We start from the raw sequence: 27,748 nt of genomic DNA, 5'->3' as shown, positions 1-27,748 counted from the left end.
CTTAAGCGGCGGTGACATATCTGGCCTGGAACCGCCTGGTGACTTATTGTCGCTGACGCGGTGACGGAGAGCCTGTGGAATCCCGCATGAATTATTCCGTCTTTCAAGTGCTGTTCGCGGCAGTCGCAGAGCAAACTCGGTGCGCCGGCTCAGTGTGTGCTACACGGTAACGAAAGCAGACAGATTTACAGGTGGGAACTGTTCAGATAATGTGTCTTTCCGCCAACGTGTTTTCTTGTGCTTCCAAGCGATAATCAACCGCTTCTGTCTTCAGAACTTCTCCAACACTGCATTTTATTAGAGAATGCCAGAGAAGGTATTTTAATGACCTGGTATGAGATTGTCTTTATCCAGTACTTGACTCAGTGCCAGTGGCTTGAATTAGCTGAACTAAGCTCATCGTAGGTGGGCATGAGAAGTATCAAATAGATAATTGTTTATGAGAGAGAGAAAGAAGGACATGGAGAGAAAGTTAGAAGCAATAAGAAAGAGAGGAGGAGTCGGATACAAAAGGAAACAGACAGAGAAGGACACACAGAAAGAGAGAGAGAGAGAGAGAGAGAGAAACATAGGAAGAGTGAGAGAGACTCAGACGTAAGGACAAGGAGAGATAAAGAGAGACAGGCAGAGAAGGTGTGAGAGGTATGTAGTGGTGAGACAGCTAAGGAGTAGTCTGGATGGTGTTAGAGGCCTAAGGCTATGTATTTGAGTTGGGGGTGGGGTCCTGCTGTCAGTCAGTGGAGCTCAGTGATGGCTTTTGTTGTGAGTGAGTGCTGTTCCTGTCAGAGACCTGTGACTCTCTTCTCTTTGTCTGGCAGTGTGGGAACTTCGCTGTGTTGGTGGATCTTCATGTACTCCCCCTGGGCGGCCAAAACAACGCCAGCTGGTTCTCTCAAGACCATAAGGAGGTGCGTGTGTGCGCGTGTGTGCAGGCAAGAATGTAGATAAAACTGTTAGTGTTGTTGTTTTTTTTTTTCCTGGCTTAACTATATTGAATATACATTTTCACTGTTCCTCTGAGACAAGCGTGTGCCGCGACAGACTCCCCTCATCGTCATCGCCATACCAGCGTTCTGCCAACTCTCCACTTCACCCCCATTCAGCCTATTTCAGAACTGAGTTTTGTAATCACACCTGTGTGTTTGTGGCCAGTGACAATTATTTTAGGTCCCATAATCAGCTGGTAATGTGCATTTTATGTACAACATTTAATCTGCATGAGTCCATTCTTTACTTTTCACATGGTACATGGCTCTTCATTGACTGTCAAATGGAAGTGTAAGCATCGCTGTTAATACCTGATAAGGGGAAATTTGCCTTGCGGTCGTATCTGGCTGAGTGTGTTTGCTCAGAACGTTGAGCGAGCGCTCGACCTTTTGTCTGTTCTGCTTTGCAGGAAGTCACTGCGATGATAAGAGATGCTGTAGACCAGAGGGTAAAGCAGTTCCTGGAGTCCAGACGACAGAAAGGCCAGCCCAAGCAGAAGAAGGATCTGAGTCCAGCCAACCCGCTGTGCCTTGAAGGTGAAGTGTATACTTCCATGCAAGCGGCCACGCAATGCTCCTCTACCTGTCGTAACCTCCCTGGAATTATCCAGTGGTACAAAGGTTTGTCCTACATCTGGGAGGAACAATTTGAGACCCAGCTTGGTAAATCAGCCTGGGTCATTCTCCCTGTCGCTGCTCAACAGGGACTACTTAGTCTGCAGACTAAGACAGACAGAGTTGTCACATGTAAAGTTAAGTGGACTGTGTTCCCCTTCAAGTACATTACGTTGCTTGACATTGAAAATGAATGTTTGGCTTCACACTTTGTGACAGAAATGGATGCTAGCCTCAGTAATGGGAACAGAAGTGGCTGTTGGGCTAGGTGGAGATTTAGAAGATAACCGGGCATTCCAAATTTGACAAAACAGAGGATAGATACAATAAGGAAAAATGCCAAGTAAAACACCTCTGAATGCCACTGTCTTACATTCAACATGTAGATTATAACTACACAAATCATATTTACAGTGGAACTTTCCCTATTAGAGAAGCATTTTGTGATGTTAGGTATGTAGTAAAATACTGACTGTTTATCATAATTTATATGTAAAAATGATTATATTCGATATTTTTTACATATTTCAATATAGATTTTATTATGTTGCCATAAGTATTTTATGGACATTTTTGAAACAATATTTAGCACATGATCAAGTAATTAAAAAAACAAAACAAAACGCTTGTCTGAAATGAGACTTGGAGCAGACACCACTTTTTTTTTTTCCCCTTTTCAATTAGTCATACACCTCTGTCATACCTTTTCCAGGTGTTCCCAAGCTGTTCTTTGTAAACGTTACACAGACAAGATCACCTTACACATCCCAAGCCAATTTTTTGTCATCAGTGCCCAGCCGCAGAGACGTAAGCGTCTTTCGGAGGTTGCGTGGAGCTGCGGCGCTGTAATGGAAAAAAAAGATGGTGGGAATGTTTTTCACACCTGCCCCTCAGTGCCAGGATGGGTGGAGGCAGTGCACGGAACTAGTCGAGACCAAGAAGCCACCCACCCTCTGGGTGTGTCGCTCTCAACCGCGGCCGATACGGAGGTTATAGATTGTTTCACTCGGTGCTCCTCCTAAGCGTTTGTTTATGTACCTTTTTTTTTTTTTTCTTTTACCATTACTCCATTTACCTGTTGAAACATTGCCATAACTCTCATTTGAGAGGGTGTTACATTACACTGCTTGTTTCAGTGTTGATTTAGATTATTAAAAGAAAACGTAATTAACAACTTGCATTGTGAACTGAAACATCTTTAGCTGCTGAATCATTCTCTGTATTTCTGGCTGTCTCCATACCACTACTCCTATTGACACGGACAGCACCCCCACCCCCCCACCCTCCCCCCGTGCTCCTCCAGCCCCACTGCACACCCCTCTTCTCGCAAACAAGTGCTGTCAGATCTCAGAGGAGGAGTAGTGGACACCTCCTGGTACAGGTAGCACTTAAAACCTCTAAAAGCGGTCTTGCTCCCCGTGGGACAGCCTTCACTCAGAGAGTCAGAGATTACAGGGCAGCCCTGCCCATAAAATTTCTCCTGCATGGATGTGCAGAGCTTGGCCTGAGCCTCTTTTGCAAAGGCAGCTCCAGCATGCAGCTATGTCCTGGGCCACAAAGGCCTTTCTGGAACAGATATGTCCTGCACTATCACGCTGCTCTGCCTCTGTCCTCTCAGAAAGTCCTCCAGTACTCCCACTGTCCCTGCTCTCTGTCGTCTATCAGCACGGTGCTTGAGAACTGTTGCAGTGAGAGGGAGTGAGAGATAGACGGTGAGAGAGGTCGAGAGCACCCCACCGTTTCTTTTATTGATGGGTTTTTTTTTTTTATTTTGCTTTTCTGACTTACCAGACATACCTTATAGCAGTTCAATTTTGTTTTGGTTAAAAATCAGAAAAATAGAAACATTTGTACCATATCGCTGCTACTCTAATGCTGCATGTGAACTAAATATATACCCCTCCCGCTCTCCCTGTATCTCTTTCTCTCTCTCTATCTGTGTGTGCGTGTGTGTGTGTGTGTGTGTATCTCTGTGTGTACTGCCTGTGGGCCAGGTGTGAATGGGATTGCAGTCTAAAGTTACTTAAAAGCATGACTCATTTTCATGGTGACAGATATGCCAGATGATGGATCACACACACACACACACGCGCACACACTCAAAAACACAAACACACGGTTGACTACATAACTATTAAAGTGAACATGTGGTAATAGGAAAGAAGTAGTCCAGTGGGAATGTGGTACAACATTATCCTCAGGTTAGAAGCCTAAGTCTCAATGATTTACAGCTGGGTTTATGGTGGCCTTGAAAGCTTGTAATCAAGTGCAGTTAGGGATGTCTACTGTTGTCAGAGGTCATCTCAGACACATCGTTCAGGTGAGTTCTCTCTGCCTTTGTGCACGAGCATGCGAGTGCCCGCGTGCAAGGGAGACAGGAGGTCTGTCTCCTTGTGGGTCTGCCTCCATAAAAAGCTTGAGAAAAGTAGACAGAGGGGGTGGGAAATTTAGCTGGGCTCAGAGTGGGTATTAAGTATAGAGGTCACAGACTCAGCATAGGGGTCAAACACTAACCTGCTAATCTTCAGACCAGAGCTCAATACAGGAGGACCAGAGCTGAGCTGTAAGGCAGTCTCTCTCTGTCACACACACACACACACACACACACACAGAGCAGTGTGAGATATTGGAGAGATGCTGGAGTGATATGTGATACTTAGTTGTGAATGCATGCATACGTGCGTGTGAGTACAGAAGCTGTGTGTGTGTGTGTGTGTGTGTGTGTGAATGTGGAGAGCGTTATAGCAGGGCGTATTGCCACATCTGGCGTTTGGATCTACAGGGATCTCTGAGAATGATATCTGTGCTGGTGCCAGTGCGCTGTCAAGGAAGCTTTTGCCATTGGCTCAGTCAAAGACTTCTACAGCTGTTGGCACCTAAAGGAGCTCTGAACAGTTCAACTTCAGCTTCTAAGTGCAAACAAGTCTGTGCACTTTGAGACTGTGTGTATTCACTTAACGTTAGCATATTTGTCTACGCTTGAATGAGTATTAAAATGATTGCTGGTTTGTGTGTGTGTGTGTGTGTGTGTGTGTGTGTGTATGGGAAGATTCAGCGAGCCAATCAAAGCATTCCACGTCTTTTGTAGCAGAGCGTCACTCTGACCAGTACTCCGACTCTCAGCTGCAGAGGCCATTTTCCAAATGTCAGTCCCGAAGCTGTCTTTCAGCCAGCTAACTCATGATACACGATTAGCTCATAGTGAGTTGATTTATTTATGTTTTTGAGAGAACGGGACAGAGGGAACTTTTCCCACCAAATGTCTTGGCTTAGTGAAAAGTCAAGCAAAAATTTTTGGCTAAATGGTCAAAGATAAGGGATGGGACAGATTATTTTATATATACCCATTCCTGTCTCTGTTTTAGTGTGGGAAAAAAGTTGACAATTGTTTTCTTTTGTCTTTTGTTTTTAAATTTCGAGTGTGACTGTCCTCGGAAAAGGTAGTTGAGCTGTTTGACGTTCAGTGCCAGAGCAGGGTTTAGATTTCATCCTGGCAAATGATACTCCAGTGAATGCACAGAGTGCCACTCCCTGCCCAAAGGAACAGGAAACCCTGTTTCAGATCTGTCCAGTATCATTACATTATCCAGTGTGAAATTAAAGGGCCCTCTGAATATATCCGATAGTGTGTATTTGTGTGACTTGCCTATTGAAACATGTTCATGGCTGCTGAAGGAAAGGTTTTATCTGTGGGTTTAAGTCACATGCTCAATGTGTCGGTTGCGTGTTTTAGGAAGGCTATATTGCGTTCCTGTAATGTAAACTGAGAACTCCCCTTTAAAGCCAGATTTAGTTAACAGACCATTATCCGACCATTAAAGCGAACGCACAGATGGTAATTTTCTCGCTTATTACCATCAGTCCTTGAATCAGTGAAACAGTTCAGCTTATGCTTGTCTTTTCTCATTCTGTTCCCATTCCCTGGCTCTTCCACCGTTCTCATCCTCCTCACCTGAGACTGAAGAGAGCAGGTAAGAGGTTAGTCACAGGGTTTGTGAGTGGCATCACAGGGACCCGTGTTCTCTGTGCACAGGTGCCAGGGGCTTACAGGGGAGGGAACACCTGCCAGTCTGTTTCCCAATGGCTGGTGAGTCCAGAGGCATTTTCCCAGGCCCCCAGATGAATGGTCACTAATAGCCGTGGGAGAGAGAGGGGTTTTGCGAGCACTGCACAGTGTACCACTGACTCCTCTTGGCAGGGCTCTGAAGAGGGCTTAAGGCAACCCTGGCTGTGACTGACCGCCGCACAAAACACAAGTGGTGCTGGATAACTTTACTGCTGGAGAATGTGTTTACGAACCAGAAGAGCTCACCCATCAAAGAATGCAGACTGAAGAGAGTAGAGAATGGAGAGAGATTCAGTCAACTCTGAGTCTAGGAGCTGTTGCATGTTTTTCTTCGTCCCTCCCCAGTTCATATTTTTATTTTTTTTCTTTGTTTTCCTAGAAACTTGCTCGGTCACATTTTACGTTCATTGCGGTGAAGAAGTCTGTCACGATTGCAAAAAGCCATCTCTGCTTCAGTTCTCATTACTTAGTGGTTTGGTTTCCTGTAACAACCTGCATTGTGTCTCTCTTCCACCCCCAATCTTTCTCTCTCTCTCTCTCTCTCTCTCTCACCTTCTCACTGCCTCTTGTCTTTGAGGACCTCTTTAAAAAGCTCTGTGTATGAGCGTTTGTCTCTCTGTGGTCTCACAACTCTTTTGAGTTGTACTACCGCACTGTGCTAAGCCACTCAACCTTGTTGCTGTTTATAAACAGCCTTTTTCAAAGACCCCCTCTCCCCCCTCTTTTTTTTTTTTTTTATTCTGCTGCGCACTCCCCCTCCATTGTTGCGGCTGGCGTTATTTGCGGCTGGCGCTCAGAGTCTCTCGTCTCCATGCCCCTGGCCTTTAAATAAAAAGCATGTGGGGGCTTTAGCCTCAGTTACCTGGGCTGCAGCATGTGAGGCGTCTGGGGGCTGAGGGAGATTAAGACCAGTGGAAATGGAGACTCCGGGAAGGTGTAGAAGAATTCCGGAGCCCCACATGGATAACCGGCCTACTCCCCTCCCCGTTTACCCTGCTCCTCCTCTCATACACAAATGAGCCCTTAAAATGCAGAGTGCTCCCACTGCTGTACTCTTTATATGAACTTTCTGAGCCATATGTCTTAATGTGCAGAAACTGCACCAGTCTGCCTGGCCCGGTTTCCAAATATTTTTATGGTTACGTTCACTCAAACATACACACACATATTCATACTCAACAGTGCTTGAGACACATTTTCAGCATTGCAAATGAATCATAAAAGACTTTTTTTTTTTTAATTGCTTTGACTCGTGACGTTGCGGATTGACCCTTATTGTTTTGAGATAAGTGATATCAGTTTGACCTGTATGGTAGCACAATTTCACAGTTTATGATTGACAAAAGTAGAACTCTACTAGATGAATGCGATAGAGATTTTCCACATTTTCCCAAATGGTCAGACAAAGTCAACAAATTGCTTTATCCAGAAGCTTTCAAATTTCCACCTGTGTAAAGCACAATGCTGCAGCGAAAGGGGAAATTCTTTGCTGGGAGCATGTTTCGATCTGTGAAAGAGCATGTCATTTGTTATGAGGGAACTAGTCTTCTAACCTAAATGCACCACACACACACACACGCCCACACCTTTGCAAGGCAAGTGGTGGTGCCTTGCTTTCTGTCGCTGTTCCGTCATGTTGAATTGTGTGTAATTAGGGTTCCCTGGGAATGGAGTTTGGAGCTCTGAATAAGACTCGTGACCTCGCCACAGTCTGGGCACACACACACACACACACACACACACACACACACACATACACACACACACACACGTACACACACACACACCACACACACACATACACACATTCAGTCCTGTGAACTCAGGCTTACTATGTAGCCCCACCAAAGCTCTGGCTGAATGAATCTGGGAATTCTTCAAAGGATAGATCTGTATTTCTTATGTTATATGATTTTGTTTGTTATATAGCTGTGTGGATTAGCCCGGTTTTGGCAGACGCTAAGAGTTTCTCCAGGTGTGCTTGTCTCATGTATACCACCTGTATTTATAAACAGAGAGAAAGGGATGATTTAGTGAGAGAGAAGAGTGGAAGAATTCTGGTTTCAATGTGACTTGGAGCTAAAACATGGAGTGTTGTACCAAGGCAGGTCGGAACAGCACATAACTCAGGGTTTCAGAGAACTCTTCACTTCATTAATCTCCTCAAGCCCTGCAGGACGGCGTCTGTACCCTTAGGTACGGCATAAATGAGACCCTCCCAGTAACTGTCTCACCTCCTATTAGAAACCTCCTGCTTTACATGGGTCCATACTGTACCATGTATTCTCAAAGAGGTTATTGAGTTTATTAGGTCATGGCTTGAGTGACTTAGAATGGAGTGTTCAAGTTCTTGTCGGCTGAAAACTGTTTTCACATCAGCCAGCCACTGAAGTACCTAAATGGCTGAGAAATGCTCACACCTGTTCCCCAGATGAAATGAGCACCTATTTACAAGGCGCAAGGAAAAAGTAGTAGGTTTTTGGCCTTCCAAGACTGGATTTGGGCACCCCCAAATCCAGAACACTACGTTTTGACTGCGGTTGTGAATTTAGGGTTGTTGCTGAATGTATGGATCTTTGCTAAGCAATTCAAACCAAAATGATAAGTTAAGTGCCCCCATCCACATTTAGCCTATATACGTGAATGTCTTCTGGATAAAACGAGAGGATACATTCATGTAGTATTTGTGTAGATGTAAATTGATCTGTCAAGATATTAAAATCTTACATACTGTCACTTGTTTTTTTAATTTCATTGACGTTGTATATTGTGAAACTGCACATGTAATGTTTATTTAAAAGCAGGTGGTTAATGTCCTGTCGTGGGCCTTAAATTAAGAGGGATTTTCCTAAATGAAAAGGAGTAGGCTCCTCAGACACTTTATGACTAAGACCACAGACTTATTGTTTTGAATGTTCTTTCTGTCTGGACTTTGGGAGCAGACGCTTTGGCCCTTGCTGTGAGAGGAGCCTTAGCCAGCAGGCATTTGGCAGTTTCTTTACTGTCCACAGAGGCAAACATATTTTAATATTTAGGAATATCACTGACATGTTTTCATACACTGAGAACTGGTTGCATTTCTGTGTTTAATTAAGGTTACTGCCCTACATCCATAGTGGATGTTAATTGGTTATAAATTACATTTAGAAGGAATGATGTCGCCCCACCTCCCTGTCTTGTCATGGAGAAGATAATTAGACTTACTCCAGTGCCGTTACATGATCGTCATGTTGGTTTTGGCAGTGCGGTTAATGTGTGTGTTAACCTAGCTTGTCAGCCATTCCCATTCTCACAGCGTGTATACATTTCTCAGTGGCAGGTGGGATTACTGCAGAAGCTATAGCTGATTCACCGACTTCCCATTGTCACTCCCCAGTCATGTGTTTCATTCTTTTGGTTCGACTACTCTACCATGCTGATGTATTTTGTAACCATGGCTAAAGGGTCGCCCAAATCTTAAAGTGAACACTCATGTGCAAATATTGTTTCAGGTGGACGTTGAACAGTGTTGATAAGACACATCGACTATACAGCACAGGATACAGTTTCTCAGCTATTTTGATGTGATTCCAGGAAAGCCCTGTTAGCTTCTTGCATGTGGTGACCCTCTCCCCCCCCCCTTTCCCTCCTCCTAAGCCCCCCCCCCGCCTTTCCCTCCCCTCCCCTCCCCTCCCCTCCTCTCTGCACCCTGCCCCAGATAAAGTATGAGACATCACCAGGAGGGATGATGTGATTTAATTTCATCAAAGTCAAGACATGGATAAAATATCCCTCCAAAAATCCCTGTTTTAAGAAAGCTTTACTCGCATAAGGCCTTTTCACTCCCTTTTCACACAAGCGAAGCACTTTTTTTTTGTGCTCTGTGCTTTGCTGTGTAGCTAATTATCAGGGACTTTTCCAAGTTTCATTGTCAATATGATTCTGCATTTTTTTTTTTTACTATTTGCAAAACATTTCATTAAACAACAGGCCTGAGGTTTAAACTTCAACTGATCCATATTTGTCCACTCTCAATCAAGAAACTTAAATGACATTTAATGTTTTTTTTTCTTTCATTTTTTTTCCAGAGTGCTATTGTCTTTGATCTCCACTGATTGAGAGGGCTAGATTGTTGATGTGTATATTGCTTGTATGTTTTCCTGTGAACTCTGCATTAGGGGAAAGAAAGAATGCCCCCATTCTGACAAAGGCACTGCTCTATTCTATTTTACTGTGCATTCTTTTTGCATTCTTTTGGTTTGTTGACTTTTCTTCCTCTCCATTGTTTTCCCAGGAAGTGGTGAAAGCTGAGGGGTACTCTGTTTCTCTCGCTCTGTGTGTGTGTGTGTATGTATGTGTGTGTGTGTGTGTGTGTGTGCATGTAGGGCACACGCAGACACACACGGATGTACTGTATATATTTCTGCCCTGGCACACTGTCTCCAGAGTCATGGGGGGGGGGGGCACATCTTGTGCTGTTGTTGTGCTGTGGTGGATTACGATAAAGAGCTGGCAAAGGTTTGTGGTAAAAGTTTCCGCACACGATAGTGGCGTTTTGTAGTGAAAGCTTTCTCAAGCTCATGCGCATATAGCTCATGTCTGCGTCACGTTATTTGTATCTTGTAATGATAAATGATTACAGCGCTTATTCTTTGAAATCCTAGCAGACCAGAGCGTAAACTGCCTTATGCTTTGTTGTGCCTTCTGTGTTTGGCCATCTGGAAAGAACTGTCACAATATTGACATGTGGTATACCACACTGATATCACAAACTTCACCGTATTGCCAGAGAGACCTAAGAGGTAAACTGTACATAATTGCCTGTCAAAATAAGCCTCGAAAGACACGGCAGAAATCAGTTGTGGTTCAAAAGAGGCCGCTTACTCTTTAAAACAGGCACCAACAAACTGTTTGGGAGACGGATATAAATACAGCACTCATTTAACATGAGGGCCTGGGCCTGAGGCCAACAGTAACTCTGAGCTGTGCAAGACTTTTAAAGTTCCAACAACAGCTGATGTCTCAAGTCGTGCTGCTCAGTGGTTCCCAACTCTGCGTCCAGACATCCCAGTCTGCCTTGTCCTGGGAATTGGCTCTCACAAGTCACCAGGGAAGAAAGAGAACACAAATATTTCTGAACTGAACTGGAGGGGAAGAGAGGAGGGGAGGGGGTGTCCAGAAAGTCTAATGGACAGAACTGAAGCTTTCAAAACACAGTCTGATGAGCAGTGAAAGATGCCCATTCCTCAGTCTCTACTGACTCCCACAAATGGATAGAACAAACAATGGATTGATACCCATCGTGAGATTGTGAGATGAATTTGTCTGTGAGAAGGCATCTGGAGTGGTAAAAATGCCCCTGGGTTTGGCTTTGCAGGAGAATGACTAATGTTATGACTGAAGATTTCTGCTTTCCCATAGTTCTTTTTAAAGTAGTACACTAAGATTTAATTTTTTTTTTTAACGATTTCCCACATTTCTCCGGTCATTTCATTTCATTACTTTTTCATAAAAATTTTAAAGGCATCTCTTTGCAACATTTTATCACGTCAGCATCTGTAAACAGCAACTGCTGACATAAGTCAATAACAAACATTGCCAGCACAGGGAACGTTAAAGGGGAACAAAAACAGCCATAAAATACAAAACCCTTCCCTTTAAAACCTGCTGCTCTTGTTGCAGACTCAGAGGATTGGTAGAGGAGCAGATAAGATCTGTCATACTGTACATACTGCTCTTTATTTCCCCACTGGCGTTAATGACAATGTTAAGCATACCAGTTCACTTTTTCGCGTTAGTGTTGCCTTACACCTCCAAGCACTGCCTTTGCACAGAGCATCTCCAGTATCAATACATCTGATATCAAAAACCCTGTCTGCTTTCAGTAACTTTTATTTCATTAGCTCCATAATGCAATGAAACACCCCAAAGGAAAATGTGATTCCTATTAATCAGGACTGGTCGGGGAGCTCGTGTCCCACCTGTGGCGTGCTTCTTTCTCAGGTAATGAATCCAAGAACGTCTCTGTTGTCAGTCTCTGCGGAGGTGGCGCACGTGAGAACGTTCACAGAGCAAACAGAAACACCCACAATATGAGGCAACTGGCATAAGTATCACTGCATAATCCTGTCTGGCACGTTTACCAGCCCTGCAAACACAAAAAAACTCTGCTGTTGTTCTTTGGGGAATATTGACGTTAATTATTTTGTATCTTGGTTACTGCAGCTTAAGTTTAGAGTTTCGGTGCTAGAGGCTTCTGCCCCAGCTTTTCTGATGTTTATTTTCCTTTGCTTTTCTGTCTCTCCCTCTGATAACTGCTGTTATGTCTAGGCTTTGAATAGAGGATGTATTGTACACAATTGTGTACAAGATCGTGAGTGAATCATCCTAAAGAAACTCCGTATTTTTCATTTTGACAGACCTTACATGTGTTTTCACAGCAACAAATACGCAAATAGCCAGATTCGAGAGACACGGACAATTAAAGCATCGTTAAAAAAAAAAGGACAGCACGAGTGTGCAGAGAAAGGGGGCTGTTAAACTTGTAAGAAAAGAGAAGAAAGCAGGAGGTGGAACCGTCAATCATCCACCAACAGGCTTAAAGCAGTTTTGCGGCTAGCAGACACTGTAATTGTGTATCATTACCTGCAGCAGCAAAACAAGGCCTCTTTTGAAGACCCAAGTAACTGCTGCTACCATAGGCTGGAATGACGTCAGCCTACTTCCAAAGAAGAGCATCCATTTTAAATTACAATTTACCTAAGTTGCTTACTCAATAGTTTCTCAGTGTGAAAAGGTTATTTTTTTATGTTTTAGCTTGCACATTTTGTACTTTTGCTATTCTGTCTTTGAGCACATCTGGTGCTCTTGATGTTAATAGGGATGGTCACTACTAAGATCGTTTAATGACAAAAGACTGGAGAAATAGAGTGTGTACGTACGCCAGCAATACTTTTATGGTCCCGCACCAGCCTGAGGCATGCTCTTACTCATAGACGTTAGGTCTGGAAGACAGTCCTGCCCACAGAGAGAAGACTGACGAATTCCCATGCTTCTTGTGTTGTTTACAAAGCACAACCAGATAGCTAGCATGTTGCCCAGAGCCCTTCCCTTCTCTTGTCGATAAATTCCTCCCAGATTAGGCAACAGTGCCGCGTCTTTGCCGAATGTGTCTTGCATTCCTTGGACAATGATAAACAGGGCTGGGTCAGTGAATTCTTCTCTCTCTGCCCACTGCTTTCTAAATTAGACCAGAATGAGCGCTTAGTTTGTCAGACACTACAAGAGTGAATGAACTCATTTTTTTTTTCCTGAACTCTCTTTCTAGGGCTGCAGTAAAAATGAATGAAAATTCCGGACCTGGAGCCTGTACAAAAGCAAGCACTCCCTCACTTGCCCTTAAAATGAACATATGTTGGTTCATTCTCTTAAACTAATGATATTGTACCCTGAGATGAAAGCAGAACCCTCCTCAAAACCAGGATACAGCTGAGTTCCATGCCTGACCGTGATTGGTCGGTAAATCTCAAATTTTGTTTTATATTTGGAGTAGTACGGAAGTGATTATGATATGTTTCTCTGTGTTTTCCCTCTCTGAACAATACCAACTTAGGTAAAAAAGCACTGAGGTATCTCTATGATGTGTTCCATTTGGGTGTGTACAGACATAACCCCCCACAATCAGACATAACTACGGACAGAGGATGAAGCAAATCATTTTATCGTCAGAATTGCAGACATCTCCACATGCTGATTAATGATTGTTCAGAGAACTCAGACAGATCTCCACCTTTCAGACCTTTCTGCTGAGTATGCCTCATGCAGCTGTCAGATAATGGCTCAGCATTTCCAAGCAAAGGTGATCAAATTTCCTGCTCCGAAGAGCATAGCTGGATGAATTCATAAACCCTTCACACCAATAGAGGTCGTAAATACTTTCTGTATTCTGTCAGCCTTGTTATTGAGAACTTCAAAGGCCAGGTTGCCGTTGGCGATTTTCAGGCCTGTGCCAGAGCAGGTGGTGAAGCTTGTAATTGTAAATTACTTATCTCATGTACTGAGATGATACAGTGTTACTTGGCCATTCAAAATTCTGCAGCTGATTTCGTACTGGCTCTGTTTATGACACGCGTCAGTGAGGTCTAACCCTGCCCATTAGTGTAGAGAGAGCTGTGTGAAGAAGCTACAGGTCGTGTCACTGGCGAAGAGCTGCTTCGCATTTGATTTCTTCTCTTTTACTGCTTATCTCTTTCTCTGGTCTCTTTTCCTTTTTGCGTAGATGAGAACTTATTTGAATACCGCAAATGGCCTCTTCCATGACCATGCACATTGATTATCAAAAAGCATATCATAGAGATATATTCTACTTGACAATACTTTACCTGCTCTGTTGACTATATCAGTATTGAATGTCTTTGTGGTGTACCTGTTTTGTACAGGCCTGTTCTTAATGTTCCTTGCTGAGTTGTGACTTGTATATTTTAATTGGCAGGAGGAAGCTTTCACCTGGCTGCTTATTTCTTGAAGCGTCATGTTAATCTGAGGTGCATTGCCAAGAGGCCTTCCAGAGGTGGGTAACTCATTCTGACTGTCATAAAGGGGTGACCAAAAATAGTGACGTAAAATGTAACAGAGATGTTGTCAGTACAGACCACGCCAAACCCGGTCCAATCAGTTCAAACAGACCTGAAAGCTGATCTCACCTTGGAAGTTTTCCCCCGTTCCTTTTTGTGCTAGATTAAGTTTGTTGAACCTCTGCCCAACTTTGTATCAAGTGGACATTATTTCTGTGAATTTATCCATGAATTATGCATGTATGTTGGTGTAATCACTTTGTGGGTACACACCAAAGCATAATAATTACAGCTGTAAAGATGTAAGTACATTGGTATTGTAAAAATAATAAGAGGAATAGTAGAAGCTCTTCAAAAAAAAAAAAAAAAAAACTTTACTGGTTTGAAGAATACTCCGATGGCCTTTTTAAGATGGAAATATATGGATTATTAGTCAGTTGAGCATTTTTCTATGTATGACAAATAGGTAACTGTGAAAATGAAAGGACACCCATGGGTTAATGATGGATACAAACTATACTGAAAGCAGGTACTTCCATGCTGGTGTTGCTCATGCATATTTATAAAATGCTGGGCAGGCCCAGTTGCCTAATATTTCAGCTACCATTGCTTTAATAATGAATCATAGTAACTGGAGGAGGATGATGTTGATGACTGTCAAGAGCCTCAATAATTTGTTGATGTTTCACACACGACAACAGTTGTTAAATCGTTGTTAACATAGAGGTTCGAGGGAAAAACTTTTATTATCCAGGGTCAGCTGAAATTAAATGAACATACCCAAAACAGGAACAGTCCACCAGGAACTCCACCAAGAAGGGATGTTTTTATGTCATGTTGCAGCGCACACACATCCCTTATTACACCTAAAAATGTATGTTTGCAAGTAAAGTGATCCAAAGAACACAGGCAGTGGTCTCTGTGCAGTTGGGGAAAAAAAAGTCATGTGATCAGATGAGTCATCCTTCACCCTGTTCTCAACAAGTGGACGAGTAAACGTGTGTTGCATGCCAAAAGAAACTCACAGACACGAGAGCTCCTTTCCCACATTGGAGGGATCTGGCGGCCTTGTTACGGTGTGGGGTGCATTTTTCTGGCATGGTTTAGGTCTACTGAAAACCATTAGCACACAGTGTAAACACCAAGAAATAAAGTCATTCAAAGTGGTCCCCTGCATCCTTCAATGAAGCACTTTTATCCTGATGGGAGCAGTGGCTTCCAGAAGGACATTGCCCCCTACCAACAGAGCAGAAGTGGTCAACACTGAAGTAGTTTGTTGACTGTGAAAAACAGCGTAAACCATCTGTTTCAGTTAAGAAATCTCAATCCAGCTGAACACTTGGGAGCGATTCTGAAGTGGCACCTCCCACCACCGTCAACAAATTAGTAAATGTTGGAATTTATTGTGGAAGAACAGTGTCACATCCCCCCAGCAGAGATCCAGTCACGTGTCGATTCGGCACGAGTCACGGGGCTTGGAGGCTGTAATGGGGCCTTGTTCAGGTATTTCCTTTATTTTATCAGTTACCTGTGTACCAATGGGAAGTTCTTTCCCAAAGGATAGTGTGTTCTTGCCTTAGAAAAAAAAAGCTCAGTATGCCCTTTCTGAGCACAAAAGAGTTTTGTATTGTCTTATTACAAAATCAGTAATGGAAGGACGAAAAAAAGAGAAAAGATTTCAGATTTTATCCTGTGTGCTTCTCAGCATTATTTTAGAAGATGTATTTTACATGGAAAAATTCCACATCTTAAATGGTAGTGACAAATAAGAAGGAAAAATATTTTGACTCCCGCTTGTCAAAAAAAAAAAAGGGGGGGGGAAAGAAAAACTGTCCAGCAAATTGCTTAAGTTTTACCTCATTTAACCTAAACTTCCTTAGTTGGAAATGAATAAATTGGAATGCCTCTGAATTTGTGGTTTGTTTTGGAAGTATTAGTTTACATTTTTGGAGGGTTATTGATTGAAGGGCACAGCAAAGAGGGGATGTTGCCCGTTGTTGACATTCAGCTCCATTAGACTTATGCCAGTCTCTTTAAAACAGTAACCAAAGCTACTCAAACCGAAATAGCCAGTTCCCATGGAAGGGTCAGTCAGTTCAGTTTATGCTGTCACTGTCTTTAAGAATTTACTGTTGGGAAAGAAAAAAAAAACAGTGCCCATGCCTTGGAAGCATGTAATATATTAACGTCAAATTACTTTCCTCACTGAACTGATGAAATCTGACGCATAAACTTCTATTGGGTTCCTCCATTGACAATTTTTTCCTTGGCAGAGTTGCGTGTTTTCCCTGAGCGGTTCATCATATGTGTGAGTCTTCCCGAGTGCGACGCAGCGATGTGTGGAAATCCGAACCTGGATTTGGTGAGACTTGTTTATTCTCTTGTTTACTCTTTCGGTCATCTGGTAAATACTGAACTCTGAGTCTGTGTATCGTTCTTGTGTGATGCTACCAAATAGTGCACCCGCTGTAAATGTGTGTTTATAATGAAGTGGTTTGCGGGCCTTTGCGGTCATTCCTAAAATCTTTCTCTCAGAGATTGGGGGGTGGGGGGGTTTGGGAGGGGGTGTAAAGGATAGTCAAGTGGACGCTTTCTTTAAAGTTGCCCCCCTTCTCATGGGGTGGAATCCGGAAAAGCCCTTGCCGCCCACAGTCGGAGTTCAGCTTCCTGTCAGCGTCAGGACAGGCCTCCTGGCTTCAGTCCTGTTTGTGTGTAATTGCCAGCAAGACAGCCCAAGACACGCAACCATGCACACATGCAGACACTGAATGTTCTGATGGATGCGTGATGAAATGTGTCTGGCCACGATATGTTTGGTTTTACCCAGAGTCATGCAGTGTGAGTTCGTTAAGCTGTTTGTTTGGATTTATTGTTCATTATACTTCACGTATAGTCTGGTTCTTATCACAGGGACACAACAAAATTCACGCTGACATATTAAATACGAGATTGTTAAGCTAGTCAAAATATGACAGATGCTAAATTAAAGCACCCCTTTTAAAAGACCTTCTTCACATGACCATCTCGTATACTTACCCTTTTACGTCTGCGGCGAGTCAAAGTCATTCATTCAGTATCGGGGAGGTGAACTGAATATCTGATGCCATCTGTCCTTTTACGTGTGGGATGTTATAGAGATCCCTGGGTCAGTGTTCTGTCTCCGTAGACGCCAGGCTGTGCGTTCCCATTCCCTTTCTGTCCCCATCCCACGTTTTTGCTGAAGCTGTGATCTTTCATGTCCATTTGAAAAGGATCCTCTGAGCCTCTCAGTTGAACCTGCCCCTTCTCCCCTAAGAATCCTGGGAAATCTTTGTGAAGCCACCCACCTTGGCATACACATCAAGGAAGGATATGTGTCCCATCTCTCCCTCCATCAGCGCCGGTACTTCTTTGTTGAATCATTTGTTTTTTTGTTTTCTTTCAGACGTTTTTCTTTTCATTTTGGCTTTAAATGAAAGCAACAATTGTAATAATTTCGGTGGAGCGATCCAGTCATCAGTGAAAAGTTCACATTGTGTAACCAATTTTCCAGTTTGAGGCAAGCAGGCCTCTCGTTTGTGTTCCACTCCTCAGGATGTGGTTCTCTGGGCTCATACGTGCCGTGGGGACGGCCTGGCTGGGGCTTGCGGCAAAGTTCTCGCTAAATCAACCTCTCCAGTGGTTTGGAGTAGAGAGATACCAGACAAGCGAACTGGAGTTTCTCACATGACAAAACAATTATTTGTTTACCTCGTTCGCTCCGCTCTAATTTGTCAGAAGGAGTCCTTTTTTTTTCATATTTCACTCACTCTCCCTCTTGCAAATCCAGAAGAAGAAAAAAACAATATATGACTTGAAATGAAAAATGTGGTTTTGCAAAATGAGTCACATCTGATGTAAAATCACATTGTGAAAATGATAATGAGTTTGTTGGAGTTGTTCTTCCGATGCTGTCATGTGTTGATGCCTGTTCTTTTCACCACACGGCGTTTGACAGCCATGGGCTTGGTCTGAAAGACGCCACATGTTTTGCTGAAGCATTCAGAGGAGGTCTGGGTCCTGATTTAGTGTGTGGTTTTGCTAAACAAAGTTTGTAACCGTGACGCGGCTCAGCCACGACACCTATTTCAAGGTCAAAAGGTCATGCCACTACAGTGACTGAGTTGCACAGTTCATGGGTTTTATGTCCGGGCAGAGGGAGTGTGACATTGGTGGTGTGGCTGTAGTTTATGATTTGTCACTCATGTTGTGGTATAGGAGATTAGTCACATCCTGGACTGTGGTTCCTACTGAGAGGTCACTGGAGACACTGTCATTTCTCATCTCTGATGAGGGATGATAACATCTACAATTAGAGCAAATTCCATAAACCAAAATGGAAGATTAAGAACAAATAAGCCACTTTCCAGTTCCTCGAGCATATTTAAAAGTTAATCATGAAATATTCGTCTCAGAAGGTAGGAAGGTTTTTCGCAACGTGCAGACTGTGTCACGTGGTTTCTGTTGAAGGGAGTGAGGCAGAGCTGGTGGTTGTGGGCTCTTTGACAGAGGTAATGTGTCAAATGTTTGATTCAGATGATGATCCTGGAGAGGATCAAAGCTAAGGGCAGATGTGTTTTCACAATCTGCTCTCTCTCGCTCTCTCTCTCTCTGTCTCTCTCTCTCTCCTGCTTTCTTTCTCTATCTCTCTTTCTTTCACTTTCCTTAATGCTCTGAATTTCATCCCTTCTTTGTTCCTTTCATTCCTTTCTTCACTGCCTTCCTACAGAAAGTTTCAGGCCCTGTTAAAAGAAAAGACTGCACTGTTAAGTCTCTGTCCTCTGTATAGTGCTAGTCCAATAGGTTTAATCCACTGTGCTGACATATATATCGTTTTAACTCCCAAACAGGCAAACACATTTTTAATGAAATTGTTCCAAACTTCATAATAAGGATTACAAGCAGGGTGAAAGAAAAAGTTAAATGGTATTTTGGGCTTCTCTCTCTTTTTTTTTTTTTTTTAAAGCTTAAGAGGAGAGGATATTTCTATGGTGATGAAGTTTTGTGTATGTACAGTATACACTGAGATGAATTGAAAATGTTGTCAGTGCCAGCTTCATGTCATTTGTGTTGTGTTTTCCCCATCATAGGTGTGGTTCAACCAGAAAACGATACGATTGTAGTCATGCAGAACAAAACTGAGTGTATCACTCTGCATTTACAATTGCAAGAACTGGCTAGAACTCCCTCTGCTTCAATGCATCTGGGTACTTTCTGAGTGTCTACGTATGTCTGTTGACCCTGTTACGTTGTGGTGTACAATACAAACAAACTTATCCTGTTTTTAGGGCAACCAAGGGTGTGTTCTTGCCATGAGGCAAGTTGCAACAGTCGAATAAAGTGTTATGAAAAATGATGTTAATATGCTAGAGTGGTACGCTACACTGACACCCTTAAAACAGCTTGTTATAGTGATGTGATTAGTACTTAGCAGGGATGTTAGCCTGAACTGTCTTTGCTCATTATCTCCAAGGTAACCATTTGAAATCATAAACTGAAATCTCAGAGTAGGGATTAACATCTTTAACGCTAAATATCATTAGCATTTCTACAAAGTATCACTTCACAATAAAAAAAGACAGAAAAAACAAGAAATGAACAAACATTATCCTCTCATGAACAGAACATTTTGTAGAGGTTGCCGGGAAAGTTGATCCATAAAGGAGAAATAAGCCAAATAAGACCTTATCATGAGGCAGTGAACTGATGGTTGAATGCAGGTAAGAAGCCAAAAGGATTGAGGATGATAGCATCCATTCCTGATTAGAATTAGTCATCCATTTTCCATTTCTTTTTTCCTTCAGTTCTGAGAAGAGAACCAGCAACCTGTAACTTCATAACCACATGTAGCTGGAAGAGGAGTTAAACAGCATATATTAGAAACATAGCCTGCCTCAGTAGCTGGAAGAGGAGTTAAAAAAAAAAAAAAAATCAGATTCCGAGGACTAACACTGAAGTTCAGCTGTGTTGTAAAAACTGCCCATTGTTAGAGCTGAGGCTCCTTCGTGTTGGCTTTTTGAAGGCAGCGAAGCTGTGTAGATGCTACACAGTGCCTGAGTATGTGGTTAAGCCACAACCTTTCTTATCTCGTCACATTATACAGGTCCCTTCTTCCTGTGTGTTTTTCAGCAAACGTGTCGGATAGCCACCTTTTTCCCCCAGCACTGGTAAAAACATTTTATCCAGTTCTGAAAAAAGCCAGCGCCGTTAACATTTTTGCACTGTTTTACTGCATTGGTTTATGTTCTCCTTTGCTGTTATATTACTCTTAATAGCATTAACCTTTGTGTCAGTTTTTAGAGTAAAACAGGAAGCTCCTCAGGTCTCCGCACACTCCTCTTCAGAATGTATGTCACAAAGGCTATGTCCGCATGTCTGTCTTCTGTCTTTCGTTACATCCTGCATGTTTGGATCACAGGAATAGCCTAAAATGCAGCGATAAATGTGGAGTTTCATGGTATGGGTCCTTATGCGACTGTTAGTAGCACGAATATGCGTAGCCCAAAGTGGCAGTGCTGTTAGTGGTGGCTAATTTACGGGTCTCTTTAGGCCTCACTTGCTTGGAGGAGGTTTTCTGACCCTGGGGAACTTGCATCATTCCTCACAGATTAGTCCTTTCCAGTTCCCACAGAGTTCCCAGTGGCTGAGTCATCCTGTTCATGTTAATTACTCAGCTTTTAAAATACGCCTTCTGTCTCTACCCCTCTCTACTTTATTATTGTCTCTTTCTCTTTTTGTTTTCTCCCATGCTTTTCTCTCATGAGTTTTGTAGAGGTTTCTTGAGAGAAATGTCAGCCGGCTTCTCAGAGAAAGTCCCTCTGCCTCATTGTTGATTCTTCTTTCAAGTTTTTCAAACAGTTTGTAAAATGCAAATCAAGGCATTACAATTCAAATGATATTCTTCTGTTTTGTGTGTGTTTGTGTGTACGTATGAGACAGAGAGGGTGAGTTTGTGTGAGAGAGAGAGACACAGAGAGAGAGAGAGAGAGAGAGAGAGAAAGAGTGCGTGAGTGTGACTGTGAGCGTGTGAATGACTGAAGGTTATGCGTCGCTATCAGTGGGCGTGCGTATTTGCATTAGTGATTGGTGATTGTGCATGTGTTTCAGTGTGTCTTTTAGTGCTTTTTGTCTGATGAGACACCCCCCCCAAATACTCTGAACATGTCTGTCTGTGTGTGTGTGTGTGTGTCATGTCTCCATCTGATTGTGTGTTACTCTGTGGTGTGTGAGAAAAGAGACATGAGCAGCCCACAGTTTGACATTAATTCTTCACAAGGAAACAAAGGCCGCGCTGTCTGAGCTCATTCTGAATACTTGTGTCTGTGGGCACCTTGCAGACACAACTGAGGTCAGAGGATGTGTCTGGAGTTTTGTGTCACTCTTTTTTTTTCTTCTTCTTCTGTCTAAGACCCCCTTGTCCAACCACACCTGCATCTGTTCACCCCACCCAGTCAGTTCAGAGCACCACTGACTCAAACAACATGCAAAGACATGGCTTTGTCAAGACTTCTTTCTCTGTTCACACATACCAGTGACTTCATTCTCTATATTTAACAAAAACACAAACCACATCTGACAGCTATATTCAATTCAAACATTTCCTAATATCCTACATTATTATACAAGTGAGTCATGGAAACTGTAGGAGGGGAAGTTCAAGAAGCAACAACACTCTGATGTGACTGTATGAAACATTAAAAAAAAAATTCCTTCCCCCCCCCCCCCCCCCCCCCCCCTCTCTAAATGAAACCATGCCCAAGCCATTCAGCTGACTGCTTGTCACAAGCCTCTATGTATATACAAACTGATTCCCTAATACCACACAAAGCCTTCTTGGAATTTGACTCCTCTTAATGACACGATGAACCTTGTACTTTTCTACTCCTTTGTGCCTTAAATAGAATTAATATAGATATTCCTTCAACCTACTCTTTAATGAAATTCAATATGTTGGGGGGTGGAGGGGGGCAATGATTGTTTTTGTATAGTTAAACGCTGCTCAGTGATCGTCCACCTCTGAAGATGACTTTCATAAGCATGCTCTGTTCTTGCTCAGTCAAGGAGAGGGCTGCCTATGAAGCTTCATTAGCTGCCTGTTGAAGGCACACTTTGGTGACTTTCAATAAACTACCTCTCTTTTTATTGTTGTCCATGGTCCCTCTGCTTGAACATGAACAAACGTGACTTCAAAGTAAGCATGTGTGTGTGTGTGTGTGTGTGTGTGTGTGTGTGTGTGTGTGTGTGTGTGTGACAGAGACAGAGAGGGGGCTCCAGCAAGTGCATGCATGGCGGAGTTGGGCCAACATCTGATAATTATAAATCTCGAGAAAAGATTGTACATCTGTCTCTTACTGACGCCAGTTAACACTTACTGACTCTCCAAAGCTCTCAAAACCCAAGAGCTCAGCCCTACAGCCAGAGCCCTTTGTCAGTGTGAAATTATTAAACAAAACAAAAATGCATACTTGGAACACTGGGAAAATGAAACCAAAAGTCAGCACAAATCGGAATGCTATCGGGCCCTCGGCAGAAAATTTGAATTGGCAGAAAATCTCCTCACTGTCAGAGATCTAAAGCAGAGACAAATGCTATACCAGAACAAGAACAGTGACCACAATCTAGTCATAGGAAAGGGCAGACACAAAAGATCATGACGACCAACAGATCAAAAAATATGTGGCCACTGTGGGGCAGGTGACCTGGAAGATCAGATGGACTTTCTCTGCTTGCACTATAAAAAGAAAAAAGAAATTGGAAAATTTTGATTTGCCTGAATTAAACGACGAGGGCAAAATTTGTATCCTCCTCCTTACTCTTAGTCTTTTATTGTTTAATACGTGTGTATGCGTGTCTATGTATGTGTGTATGTGTGTCTTCACCTATGTCTTAGTAACTGTGATGTATTGTATCTGCTTTGACAATATTGTCAAACTGGATATTGAGAAAGTGAGAGTGTGTGTGTGCACGCATGTTCACCTGTGAGTTTTACTGAGAAGAAATGATTCCTTATAAAAAATCACTCTCTTCATACCTGTCATTCACCTGTTTGGTTTGCATGACTGTGTTGAGAACCTCCCTTTTTTAAGTTGTAACAAGTCTAGACCATTTAGTTTAAACACTCACCTTACAACCTATACATCCAGACCAGAAAGCAAACAGTGACATCATTTTGAATATTTTGGCTGCATTGTGTTAAGGGCTTTCTGTGGAACTGTGGGTGTGAAATGCCGTTGATCATAATCGTGGCTTGAGGTGTAACAGGGAGCTAATTGTTTAAATCATTCAATACTATAATCAGAATCATGACAGAAAAGCAAACAGTAAAGCATTTTGTAGATGGCTCAAAAGGCCAAATCTTCTACAGCATGCCTCTGTTTTTTCCTCATGCACAAACATTTATGACCTTATAGCTAATTTATAAGTGGATATGAAATGGTTCCCTTAGACACACAAATACACACACAAACTGTGATCAAACTCAGCATGCTGAGACATCTGATGGTTGAGGCTGAGAGGAAAAGAAAAGCATTTTTGATCTTATAAGTGCTGGCAGTTAAACACAGACATTCTCTCTTTTGTTTTGATGGTTATTCCCAAGAGACCAAGTGAAAACATAATGTCCCCAAGGGTCCGCTCCCATGACAACACCAAATATCTCCAAGTACTACAAGTCAGCACAATGGATTTTTGTTTAGGGCTTTTGTTTTTCTGCCATACACTATTTAGTTCCACTCGATGTTTAATGTTTGGAGGTTGTGTTTCATGTGTTACAGTGCTGAAAAGAGCTTTGTCATCAAGTTGTGTGTTTCAATCGGAGGCCAGCATTAATATTTTTTGCTCACACGGTTTGTTGTTTGTCTTTTCTTCAAGATGAAGCTGAGTGGACAAAGCAGGTCTGAGTATTTTTCCGGACCAGGGGAAACCCTAGACCCATTAAACAGCTCCACAATAACAAAGAGGACCGCCCTTCAAAGGATGTGAGTACCATCTGATGCAACTCTTTCCAGTCTGGGATCATGATAATAAAGGTTTAAACAAACAGTCCGGCATCCGCACTCACCACTGCTCCATCTCTGACAGAGTTAGACAAGCCAACGCCCAAGCCAAACCCAAAACATCCAACCTGGAGGTCCAGGGGCTCGGTCTGCCTTTGTCTCTCACAGCAACAGAAGAGGAACCTAGTGGCCTAGCACAAGCCCAACCCTCCAATCTGGCTGCCGTCTCCGAATTTCAGGGTGGGGAAACTGAAGCCAAAGCCAAAAGTCCTAACATGACCTGCATGGGAAAGGTCGAGAGAGACGAGTTGACGTTTGATCAGGGAGAGGGAAAGAACCAGAGCAAGTCTGCTGACTCACAGCAGCTAAACACCGAAGTGCAGAAAGGGCCAGAACCTGAGCCCGCTGGTGCCAGCAGTGAAAAGAGAGGGAGAGGGACACTCAGCAGCTCAAATGAGGACCAACCTCCACAAGAGAAAAAGAGCGCGTGCCACGAAGCAGCCTCAGTACCCCACACTGAGAATGACACGCCCAGGCTCCCGGCCAAGGCCTCCGCGCGGAGCTCTGCGTCGGGGCTCTCCGCCTGCTGTCTTTTGATGGCGCAGGGTGAAAGCGTTCTGGAAGAGGAGCTGCTTACACATGGAAAACAGGCCCCCAGTCTCCCCCTCAGCAATAGTAACACAGAGCTGACTAACCAAAACAGGCTGGACACGAGTCTGAGGGGCCTATCTGTCAAGCCGGCATCCTCTGGCTCCTCTATTGGTTCCAGATTGGCTGCCAGAGAAGAAGGGAGGGAGACTGTACCCAGAACATCCCGATTACGCCGGTTAAAGAAGTCCTGAGTGGGGGAGGGGGAGGGGGGGGGGGCAAGGCAGCAGCAAAGCTGCCTGACGCCACCAAGATGGATATTACTGTATGCATTTATACTGTATGCTGTCTTTTGTCTTCAATTACGGCATTGCAAACACACACACGCACACAAATATTCAGATGAACTGCCTGGAATAGATTACTGACGTCTGATGTCGAAGTTTTAAAGGTTTTCAAAGATTTGAAGAGGTTCCATTTAGGCATACTCATCCTGTGAGAATAAAATGGTTAAAAGAAACCCACAAATAAATAACAATACTAAACAAAAACATGCTTTGTGCATGTAGATGGAGTTTTCTGCTGAAGATTTGGATTTCAGACTTACGGGAGCCATGCAGCGCACGATGGCTGGGCGCCCAAATCACTGGCTCCATCTGTCTGAATTTCCAAATCTTCCAGCTTTAGTCGTGTGTGATTGATTTTAGTGTGCTCTCACATACATCCAATGCCTTAAACAGATCTAATTTTCCTGTATTGGAGCCTGCTAATGTCTCTAGCAGTTATAATTTGTAAATGTGTCATTAGAGCTTTACAGCCAAAGATGTGCCAACTTGTGACTGCACTGTTTACCTAAGAGCAACAGAAGATACTTGATCTGGGGCTCTACCTCACCATCAGATTAATAAAACCTTATATGAAGTGTGTGTATATGTTTGTGGTTTTAATAAAGACATATCTCTTGACTAAAGTAAACAGCTGTGTCAAAGTTAAAGTGCATGCATGGAATGTTGATCTGTTAGGAGCGTGTGGTTGGTTCTGAGTATTTTCATAAGGGTTTTTTTTTGTTGTTGTTGTTGTGTTTTGTTTTAAGGCTGATCTCAAAGTAATTAAACAGCCATAAAACACTTCAAATGATTAACTGCAGCACATACCGCAATGAACTAAGTGTCTGAGAACTGAATGTCATGTACCAGTTCCTTTGCTTACAAAAGTCCATTAACAGATTTACATTTGTTAGTATGAGTTATAGAGAAACATCAGTTATGGGCTGTTGTGGATTTTGAACAAGAGTGTGGGAAACTGGAAATCTAGCAGTATTCATACCTTTTTCTCTGGCTCCTAAAATGTGGTCTGTACCACTGTATTGGAGAGGCTGCTAATGAAGTTGGTATGCTCGTAGTTCAGTCATGTCAAGACTGTAGTTAAATATGTTAACTCCTTGAAGCATTGTCTCAACACTTGAACAGGGCTGACAAACACTGGCTGGGAAATACCTTTCATTTATGTGTAACATAACTTTTTTTTTTTTGTTTACTCTGAAGTCCTACCACTAAGCGGTGTCATGAATCCTGTGGGAAGGATATTTTTGTAACAAAGTCAATCTGTCCTATGTCATTACAGTACATTTGAGGGACAGACTGGTGTCCCGTAAACACATTTAGTCAAGTCTTGTGCTCCTGATCTATGAAGGTAACTTCTGTGATGTCGCAACACAGTCTGCTGAGCATGGTTGACTGCAGACATGTGACTAGATCCTTCCTCTGAGATTGTTAAGCCCACAACGTTAGGGCTGAATTCACGCAACCTTTCTGAGAGTTTCCTGTATCCTTCAACACGGTGCAACTATGTCGGTAAAAAGTAAATTTCAAACAATGCTGAATTCTCTTTTCATACAAAATATTTAATAAATATTACTTTCAACACCTCAAAAATTAAAAAAAAAAAAGAAAAAAAATAGAAAGAGAAGAAAGCAAAAGGGAAAAATATTCTTGTCCATAAGGTCAAATATGGACACACAATGTCACCATGATCTTTTAGAGAGCCTCTTTACAAAACACTACGTGTGCACAGCAAAAACAAACTCCTGAAGAGCAAAGAAGTCGTCTAACAGTGCTCCCATAGGCCCACAGACTGTTCAAGTATTCATAGCCTAGCTTATGACATCATGCAAACTAAGTGGAAGGGGTGATACGAAATCCAAAGCGTTCTTCATTGGTGCAATGTGGTCAAATATTTTACAGTTGGTTGTTTAAATGGGTAATCAACATGCTACTCCAGGTTTTTGTTCCCTTAATTAGTCTCTTTATTTGTGGCCAGCAAAGTATGTGCCAGAATGTTTCCTAAAAACCCCAAAGCAGCAACTTTCTGTATTTAATTTTCTCACCTGTCTTTCTCACTTCTCTCTCATAATAAATCCTGGCCAAATGGATAACGCAGGAGTTCTGACAATGTACAAAAAAAAATATATATGGGCTCAAAAATGCCCATCTCGCTGGTACAAATACAATCTGTCACTTTTTTTTGTTCGAATTTCGGCTTTCGTTACACATGGAACAGATCCTCTCATCAAAAATAAAGAAGCCATAAGCTTACAAAGCTATCAAAACCTTCAAAAACTAAACAATAAACATAAATAAAAAGGAATGATATTTTAAGGCTCTTGATTATTAAGTTAATAAATCATATATACAAAGTGATTAATTAAAAAAAAAAAAATTTACATATCTACACGAGTTCTAAATTGGAACTTTTAAATTCTTCATATTGGCAGCGACTGCTGACAGACCCACCCCACCCCAAGAAACAAAACAAAACAAAAAAATAATAATAAATAATAAAGTTTTTTTTTTCTTTACTTTTTAATATATGACAGTTGCTGTGGTTTTCAGCTGCAGAGGCACTTTCAGAACTAGTGGACCAACCAGA

General features: G+C 42.6%; 1 protein-coding gene across 1 annotated transcript; it reads left to right on the top strand.

Moving 5' to 3' along the window:
- The first annotated feature begins 304 nt into the window (after positions 1 to 304).
- Positions 305 to 25,074, top strand: slx4ip (SLX4 interacting protein). Its single transcript, XM_030772309.1, has 7 exons — positions 305 to 316; positions 819 to 908; positions 1,397 to 1,530; positions 14,145 to 14,215; positions 16,493 to 16,581; positions 24,114 to 24,214; positions 24,318 to 25,074. The coding sequence occupies exons 1-7, from the start codon at positions 305 to 307 to the stop codon at positions 25,072 to 25,074; spliced, it is 1,254 nt and encodes a 417-aa protein (XP_030628169.1).
- Positions 25,075 to 27,748: the final 2,674 nt, after the last annotated feature.

Source organism: Chanos chanos, chromosome 4, assembly GCF_902362185.1.
Source record: "Chanos chanos chromosome 4, fChaCha1.1, whole genome shotgun sequence".
NCBI classification, from domain to species: Eukaryota; Metazoa; Chordata; class Actinopteri; order Gonorynchiformes; family Chanidae; genus Chanos; species Chanos chanos.
Note: the sequence above shows the minus strand (reverse complement) of the source record. Positions and strands in the feature narration are given on the sequence as shown.

Bases quoted from the DNA above. Each gene is read 5' to 3' on its own strand.
- slx4ip (XM_030772309.1), top strand. The intron at 1,531-14,144 runs GTATACTTCCAT...GGCAGGAGGAAG, and splicing joins CTGTGCCTTGAAGGTGAAGT to CTTTCACCTGGCTGCTTATT. The intron at 16,582-24,113 runs GTGAGACTTGTT...TTCAAGATGAAG, and splicing joins GAAATCCGAACCTGGATTTG to CTGAGTGGACAAAGCAGGTC.